Source organism: Caloenas nicobarica, chromosome 19, assembly GCF_036013445.1.
Source record: "Caloenas nicobarica isolate bCalNic1 chromosome 19, bCalNic1.hap1, whole genome shotgun sequence".
In the NCBI taxonomy this organism is placed as follows: Eukaryota; Metazoa; Chordata; class Aves; order Columbiformes; family Columbidae; genus Caloenas; species Caloenas nicobarica.
Window position 1 is genome coordinate 6301174 of NC_088263.1, and position 8704 is coordinate 6309877.

Consider the following 8704-nt stretch of genomic DNA (forward strand, 5'->3'; position numbering starts at 1 on the left):
TTATTTCATTTGCCTGGTAACGCATCTTTTAATTATACTTGATAAGAAAAATTTTCTTCTCTTAAATTCGTAATGTTAGCTTGCTGGGCAAAAAAGGAAGGGTATCTAGAAATGAAGCATCACACCAATGACAAATTAGGATGCACAGCTATTAATCTTTCAGTTTGTCTTCACCAGAGGTGGACAGAAGTTGAAGTAACACAATTGTGCTATATCTGCAGGTAAGGTTTGGGTGCACTAGTGAGTCGTCATTATTAAATCAAGGCTGGTCTAATTGCTTCAGAATTCAGAGGTAAGAACATAACATTTGTGCAGAACAAATAATTCACGCCGAACCTCAATTTCCTATTTTCAGAGCTAAGTGTAACTGCTTCTGAAAACTCCCCACGTGCAAATGTCCTTTCAATGTCCTGCTCTGCCTTGCAGTGTAACGGCCCATTTAAAGCAGGACAGATGTTTTCCTCACCCTTGTTTGTGCGGTAATGCTGTGCTTGCTGTTGGCCCCTGCAGTGTGTTCTGTGACTTCTCTTAAGGTCCAGGCCTCTGTAAAGTGGTAAGTAGCGCAGCGGATTGTTAGCACATGCGAAACCTGGAACTTGAGTTCAAAGAGAGAGGCATTAAGAACCAAAAAAGGCATATTTAATATTTTAATTCATAGTTTACAGTAAAGTGAAGAGACTGTAAATTACCCTCCTGGTGCATTTAAAAAAGAATTACCAAACAGAGCAAAACTGCATGTTTTGAGCTGTAGTACCTGCTGACAAATTCTATTTGACTGATACCTGAAGAACCAGAAATTACCATGTGGCAGATGAGCTGTACTGAGCAGGCGCCACAGGGACACAAACAAACTGCAGAATCCTTTCTGGACGGTAGGTCCTTGTTATAAACACAATTTTTAGTGTTCTGATGTCCCTCTGTCAGGAGTTTCTACCCTGAACAAACCAGACTGGATGCAGATTACAAACTCTGAAGTTCGTCAAAAAAGGGATCCTTTTGCTGGTTTTCAACTGGTTTTGGACTATCATGCTGTGTTAATGACTACACTGTCCTTTCAGGAGTGCTTTTCAACTTTAAACCCTGAGTGCATCCTACCAGCTTGCCAGACGTGCTCTTGAGCTGGTGTTAGTTCCTGAGCCAAAGCAATTAAGGCACAAAATAATTTTAACAAAGGTTTTTGTTGTGGGGCTCGGTTTCTTTCTTTGTTTTTAAATAGAAAAGGGTCAGAACTAAAGTTCACACCACGGCCTGCCTGTTTTTAAAGCTAAAATGGGTCATCCCAAACTTCCTTTTAGTTTCTCATGGAAACTCGAAGTATGAACTTTTATTACAAGGGAAAATAAGCAAGCTCGCTGCTGTCCTAGAAATCCGTCAGCACCCTCTCATATCACTGAAACAAATAGGGCCTAGAATTTTTCCTCTTGCACTGAAACTTTGTATTATTTTATTAAAATTTTACTAGTATGTTGAGGTAGTAGTATTACAACAGCGTTACTTGAGCTGGGCAAGTAGTAACCACCTTTGCTGCTGGTTCTGTCCTGACAAGTAAAGCCCTGAGCATGAATTTATCTGCAGAAATAATTAAGCAGGCAAGTATTACTTCTCTGTCCAAAGACTCAAAATAGTCTGTGGATTGTTAACAGCACCATCAACTTAAAGAAAAAACTGTTAGGAAGCTGGTCAGAGCATCACAAAGTACCAGCTAATTATCTCATAAACTGAATTTGGTGCCTTACAGTTATTTCTCAGGCACATTAGCACTATTAAGCTCAAATCTTTGTGAAAAGCATTAAGCTGAGGCAACCTGCTTTTGACTGTCCAAATATCTTCTCAACTATTTCTATTACGTGCCCAACGCTACTGACAAAAGCTGCTGCCGTTCTCACAGTGAGAACTACGCTGAGGAAAGGCCACGGGAATTATCTTGATTTGGGCTGGTTTTGTCTGTGACAGCTGCTGTTCCCTAGCAGCAGAAGGGGAGGGAAACTTTGGGGAAGTGAACAGGGATGCTCACACGACTCTTGCATCTCTTCTGGAGAGATGTGGATGCAGTTAACAGAAGGAAGTAAATTCAGAGAGATACCTCTGCTCAGTCCAGAAATCAGCCCTGCTGGCCTTCCCAGAACCTGTGTGTCATCTTTAACAGTGTCATTCATATACAAAAAAATAACCCTGACTATCCTTGAAATGTAATTTACAGGATGAACAGGTTGCGGAGCAGGTTGCATAGTTTATGATGTACTGAAGTTGGGTGCAAGGAGACGGCAGCAATTGCATTAGCAAAGCTTTCCCCAGCAACCTGCAGCCGTGTTGGGACTCTACCAGGTAGGTACTACTGTGACTAGACAGGCTCATTGTTCCTGTGGAAATAGATTTTCTCCCATGCAGTGAGGTGGCATGAACAGAAGAATCTCCAGAGATTGAGGATTATCCCTTGGTCAAAGGGATTCTCCAGCTCGGAGTGTCGCAGGTAGGAGATGCGATGGTGTGACATGAATTCCCAGGTGGTGGTGTTGCATGAGATCAGGTAGAGGTGGGACACAAGCAGCAGCAGGACAACGATGGCGAATACAACGATCAGGAAGAAGGACACAAGGAGAAGAATGTTGCGCCGCAGCCAGTGCCAGGACTGTTCAAAATAGAGGCCTGACCTTTCAATTCAAAGAGACATAAATTCGCGGTTAAAGATGTAGAACTAGTTACATAAACCAAGCAAACCTGGTGGCACATTTAAGTGTGATTCATAACTAGTAAGCTTCTGATAATCCTGTACTACAGAGAGTTAACGTACTATAAACTCTTCAGAGATTGCACCAGTAGTGACTTAGATTCTAAGAAGTTTAAAAGATGCTGGTTCCCCTGACAGTGAAGACAGACAGTCATCTCCAGTGAGCTCCTCTCCTGAGCAGGATGAAACCCTGCTGGAGTTTCCAGTACTTTAATTCGTAAACAAAACTCCTATTACAGGAACTAAAGCAAAATCAGTTAGCTTTTGTACTGTTGTTAATTTAATCTTAAAACAAAGATGAACAATGAACCTCAAATTATCAGATTCTCCTCAACTATCGATCAGCTACGTTGTCCCTCAGAAGAGCTGAGCTCCAGGATGCAGAAGAGGGTGAAAAAATAATATAAAGCCAATCCAGGCACTGCCGTGTTCGACACAAACCCTTCAGTGGGGTTCCAGGAGCGATCCCGGAGGTGAAAGCGCTGACTCCAGGCCTTACCAAGCGATGTGAACTCCCCACAGCAGCACCACAAGCTGCACGCTCAGGTACAGCATGAAAAGCCGGTGGTTCTTCTCTCCTACGCAGTTCTCGATCCAGGGACAGTGATGGTCGTAACGCCGCACGCAGTGCTGGCACAGCTGGCAGTGCTTGGCTCGCATGGGCTGCTGCAAAACAAAACCCAAACCAAACGCACACTCACAACAGTGCGCTGGTTCGGCTCCCTGTTTGGTAGAAGAGAACGTCGCGCAATATCGTCTCCCTCCACAGCAGCGCCGTCCCAAAAGCGCTCAATTTTGAGAAAACAGCACAACACGAACATTGCGAAGACAAAGGGGATCGCGATTCCCTTTTGCACAGATCCAAATGAGTGAGATTCAGGTTAAATGACTCTCCCACACTCCTTTACCTATACATTTTCTTTATTATCTACCTATTTATAGGAAGTCCAGTGTGCAAAGGAGGGAGATAGAGCCAGGATGTTCTATTGAGGAAAGCGTGAGCAGAGTGTCGAGGTGAAAAACTAGGACCACAGCTATTGAAGAAGGTGTGCGGGGATGGGATGTCTCTACGGGACTGCAGAGAGAAGGGAAGTGTCTCTCCTCTGTGAATACAAGACACTTGCACAGGAAAGCGGCTCAAGTACCAGGAATAGAGAAGATGAAAGATCTGGCTGAGGAAAGCAGCATGAATGTGCCTCCTAGGATTTGTTCCCTGAAGCATATACATGTTTTGCCAGCTTTTCCTCTTGCAATAAGTGTCCTGAAATAAGCTGGCTTCTCCTGGTAGATATTCTTCAGGAATTTAAGGAAGCTGGGATAATGTTTGATTTTATTAAACTGATAAGGATCGCTCTGAAAACAGACACTTCAAGGCTTTAGGCAAACTCTTTTAAGAGCTAATGTGATTGCTCTAATTTTTCCTCCATGCTATCTTTTACAACTCAGGCTAATGTTTTGTTGGTTTTAGGCCTCCTAACAAGCTCACAGCTACCAGCAGTTCTTAGATGTCATGTTCAACTGTTTTTCTGACTCTATCGCGATATCTTCAAAATAACCTGTTTGGCAATACTGTGAGGTCTGACTGACGTGGCAGTAAGAATGCACAATACAGATTTCCCATGGCAAAGGAAGATCCTTGTTTCCATGAGCCAGCGGAGACTTGTTTCAGCCTTGGAGAACCAGCATACGTGCCAGTGACCATCACTACTCCACCTTTAGCTACGCAATTTGTTTGGATCACTTTTCAGTTCAGGGCTGTATCTGAATTCAATTTGCTGGTTGTATTTACTTTTTTCTGTGAGTTTTTCAGCAGGAAGGTGACCCTATGACAGAATTCGGCAGATCTGCCGTGCTTCCCGAGCAGCGAGCAGCAACGACAGAGCAGAAAAACAACAGCAACAGCAGCTGAACAAAGAGGTCGCCAAAAAACATAAGCTTGCAAATCTCTCAGCCTGTTCTTTTCTAGCACGTTGTGAATGCCTACCCTCACCATGCAGTAACCACAGAGCCGCATCTTAATGTTGCTTGGAACTTGGGGTATCATCATGCTTTGTTCTTCACTCTTGCCTCCCTACAAAAAAAAAAAAAAAAAAAGGGAGTGACTAAGGGGGTTTTATGTGCTGTTGTCTTGGCATGACTGAGCTGTCTGGATCCTTTTACTTAATAGACAGTGCTGGTTATCTCTATCATTAGGAACATTAAACAAAATAATTCCTTAGAATTCCTACAGAAGCTGCAGATGGTACAGCGAGAGAGAACAGGCTGCTGTAACCATCCAAAGAACGTTTGCGCAGAGGCACAAATAATTGTGGATAAGATACCGCACCAATCCCAACACTATGCTTTGGGACAAAAATAAATGAGCTTAGACTTCATGTCTAATTATGTTTTTTCAGTATAAGCAGTGATTCATAACACAGCCAACATTTGCATTAATGATGGATAAAACTGATAACACTTTTGTCCTACATAATGTATACAGCAGCAAACCTGGAGTAGAATATCCCTCAGTTAATGAAACTTTGCATCTCCATTTACCTCGCTGTAACTTGTTTGTGTACACGTCCTCTGAGAGGACAACAAACCTATAAACAGTTCGATAAATAGAGCTGCAGGGAGCACTTTCTTCCAAGCTTGCTATTCAATTCAGGTTTTTTGCACTTGTACCACGTAGCAGTGGTTAATGTAACACAGGCCATGTATACATTCCATAGGGCACTGCAGCCTCTGATGCAAGAGAAGACTTATTTCTAATGGTGTAAAAGACACACTTAAGTCTATGAACCCTCCTGCTGTTACAGAATGTGAATCAGAGACTGTCCGGCCCAATTCCCAATGGTCTGTGTGTGTCTCCTTTATGCCAAGTGCAACGGAAACCATGTTACATTGTTCTTATCTAGCATAGTAAGGAAAAAGAAAAAAATCCTATAGATTTTATAGCCAAACTACTTTCTTCTGTTCGTAAATGTACCTGCTCTTCTTCTTCGGCCTTGACAAAACCCGGGTCCATGAGAGACACCCTGAAGTAGAGCAGGACGGAACACAACACCAGCGAGATGAAGAGCAGTGGCTGCAGCAGCTCCCCGCGCTCCTCCTGCTTTTGCAGATCTGAAAGGTACCCCAAAAACAGAGAGAGCGGTAGTTCCTTGTGGAGGGGTTGGCGTTTTTCTCTCTGGCCTTAACGAGGGGGTCCAGCACCTACAGAACGGGGAGAAATGAGGAGGACAGAGAGGGTGTGAGGTGAGCAGGGGAGGAGGAGGCAGCAGAAGGGGGTCCCGAGCGCCCCACAGCCCCGGGACAGCCCCGCGGGCCGGAGAACGCCCGTGATTCCCCGCAGGGCCCGGCGCAGCCCCAGCCGCTGCCGCGTGTCCCGGGGCCGGGCCCGGGGGGTGTCGCGGCGGCCCCGGCTCACCCGTGCGGTGCAGGAACAGCGCCAGCGCCAGCGCCCCGCTCAGCGCCGAGTGCGCCGCCCGCACGCCCCGGCCGGCCGGGCCCATGGCGGCCGCGGCGCGGAAGCGCGGGCGGGGCCACCGGGCGGGGCCACCGGGCGGGGCCACCGGGCGGGGCCGGCGGCTCAGGGGCGGCTGCCCCGGCTGGGAACAGGGGCCTCTTTCCTCCCGTCCCTGCATTTCATAGAGTCACAGAATGTCAGGGATTGGAAGGGACCTCAGAAGCTCATCCAGTGCAACCCCCCCGCCGGAGCAGGAACACCCAGGTGAGGTTACACAGGAAGGTGTCCAGGCGGGTTGGAATGTCTGCAGAGAAGGAGACTCCACAACCCCCCTGGGCAGCCTGGGCCAGGCTCTGCCACCCTCACCAGGAAGAAGTTTCTTCTCAAATTTAAATGGAACCTCCTGTGTTCCAGTTTGCACCCATTACCCCTTGTCTTATCCTTGAGTCCAACCGTAACCATAACCCAACTCCAGCACGGAACCATGTCTCTACGAACCTCGTCTAAACGCCTTTTAAACCCCTCTGGGGATGGTGGCTCCAGCACTGCCCTGGGCAGCCTGTTCCAATGCCCCACAGCCCTTTGGGGAAGACATTGTTCCCCACATCCAACCTCGACCTCCCCTGGCGCAACTTGAGGCCGTTTCCTCTGCTCCTGGCGCTTGTTCCTGGGGAGCAGAGCCCGACCCCCCCTGGCTCCAAGCTCCTTTCAGGCAGTTCAGAGATCAGAAGGTCTCCCCTCAGCTCCTGTTCTCCAGCTGAACCCCCAGCTCCCTCAGCCGCTCCCATCACACTTGCAGCGGGGAGCCCGGCTGCACCCACGGGCCTCCCCTCGGCCCTCGCACCCCTGCCCGTGTTCTGTCCTCATGTTGGCCCTTCACCTCAGGGTATTTCCCAGGAGGAAGGTGCTTTCCTTCAGCCCCCGCTTCTCCCACCACGGCCCCTCGGCAGCAGCCGGCTTCACGTCGGCATTGCGGGGAGCGCAGGGCTGGGGCCCTGGAGAGCAACATCTCGGGTAAATCCCTTCGTGTCGCAGTTACACGTGAGGCAGACGCTGCTGAACGTCCGTGGGAGCCACAGAAGGGGTCTCGCAGGTTCGTGCAGCTCCAAGCGCTGCCTGGGTGAGATGCTGCCTGTTAACTCTGGTTTCGCCCAATTTGATCATTTCACCTGCTGATTTCTGTCCCCTGGGGAGAAATGCAAAGCTTGTGCCTGGCCGAACGCATTTAAACAGCCCTATTAGTGCAAACGGAGCTTGTAAAACAGCTGACACAGCTCTGGTAGGAGGCCGCCGGCGTGGGATTTGATCCGACTTCGGCGGCTGCGGTGAAGGTGTTGGTACCTGAGCGAGGTCGTGGGACAACCCTGGCAGGCGCAGGGGGAAACGGGCACGTCTGGTCCTCATCCGAAAGCAGACAGCTAAAAGTAGTTGAATTGCACCCTAGACGTGTTTTTATCTCTCGTTAACAATTAAAAAAGCGCCAAGAATACTACTTTCTATGTACACATTTACACCTTGAGTGTCTGCCTATTTAGGGGAGATGAATCTCACCACAGGCCTGTCAACATTCCGAAATCGGTGGGTTTACTCTGTTCGGTTTTAACATAGACTTATCTTGCTGCTTTTGTTACCTTCTTTCCCAGTAAAAATTTGGAAAGAAAAATCACATTCTTTGCAAGTTTGTCCTCCAGCACCTGAAAAGCAGCTGATTCCTTGCTATTGTCTGACCACAAATGGGGTGTTCCTGATTATTTTAGTCTCTTCTAAGTGAGTCAGTGGCACCTGCTGATTCCAGGAAAGCACCTGGCTGCACCAGTCACTTAAATGGTTTACCTGAGACAGCTGTGTTGAAATGTTAACAAAAACCGTAGTCTAGATTTCCAGCAATTATTCAACTCCTTTATTTCTTTTTATTCTAGATAAATGCAAGACCTACAGAAATCCTCCCTCAGACACCTCGTAGATTCTATCAGTGCTTGTCAAACCTCACACAGGGAGTTTGTATGTGAGATGGCCCTGCTACTCTCTGCCTGCTTTAAATATCCTAAAAATCTTTCTGCCCCTTGAGTGGCAAAGGAAGCCTGGAACAGCAGCATCAGGCTCTGTCTGCAAACAGAAAGAAAAGGTGGGTAGTGTCCTTCTGTTCCTTGCACAGAGGTGTAAATATTAAAGCTTAATGAAGGCAACTGAGTAGTAACAATGTTACCCACTTGAACATAGAGATATTTTGATCTTCTGCAATGATCTGTCCTAAGGAATGCATTCTCACTCTCTTTGTGATTAGAATAATTCGGTGCATGTTACGCTTTTAATCTTTTCTCACAGCTTTGAAACCTGTCTCACGGAGATCAGAGCTTATCTCCGTCTCAGGGCTTTCAACCTAAATAACAGGTTGAAATTAGGCTTAGTTCCAGAAAGCCTCTACTAACAAGGTTCTGAGTGACGAATCTAGATCCTGATGCCATTCCAGCTGGGAATTTCATGCTGCTGGAAGCCCAAGGTATCTCTCTGTACTTGTACAACTT

General features: G+C 47.1%; 1 protein-coding gene across 1 annotated transcript; it reads right to left on the reverse strand.

Moving 5' to 3' along the window:
• Positions 1 to 150: 150 nt before the first annotated feature.
• On the reverse strand, positions 151 to 6267 carry ZDHHC12 (zinc finger DHHC-type palmitoyltransferase 12). Its single transcript, XM_065648567.1, has 5 exons — positions 6141 to 6267; positions 5700 to 5836; positions 4713 to 4799; positions 3228 to 3394; positions 151 to 2651 (listed from the first exon to the last, which is right to left on the reverse strand). Exons 1-5 carry the CDS (start codon positions 6223 to 6225, stop codon positions 2342 to 2344), a joined length of 786 nt encoding a protein of 261 aa, XP_065504639.1. The 5' UTR covers positions 6226 to 6267; the 3' UTR covers positions 151 to 2341.
• Between the last annotated feature and the right edge of the window lie 2437 nt (positions 6268 to 8704).

Excerpts from the sequence above, each read along its gene's own strand:
- ZDHHC12 (XM_065648567.1), bottom strand. The coding sequence starts at position 6,225 with ATGGGCCCGGCCGGCCGGGGCGTGCGGGCGGCGCACTCGGCGCTGAGC. Across the intron at positions 5,837-6,140 it reads GCTGTTCCTGCACCGCACGG|ATCTGCAAAAGCAGGAGGAG; the intron begins GTGAGCCGGGGC and ends GGTACCTTTCAG. Across the intron at positions 4,800-5,699 it reads AGGCCGAAGAAGAAGAGCAG|GGAGGCAAGAGTGAAGAACA; the intron begins GTACATTTACGA and ends TTTTTTTTGTAG.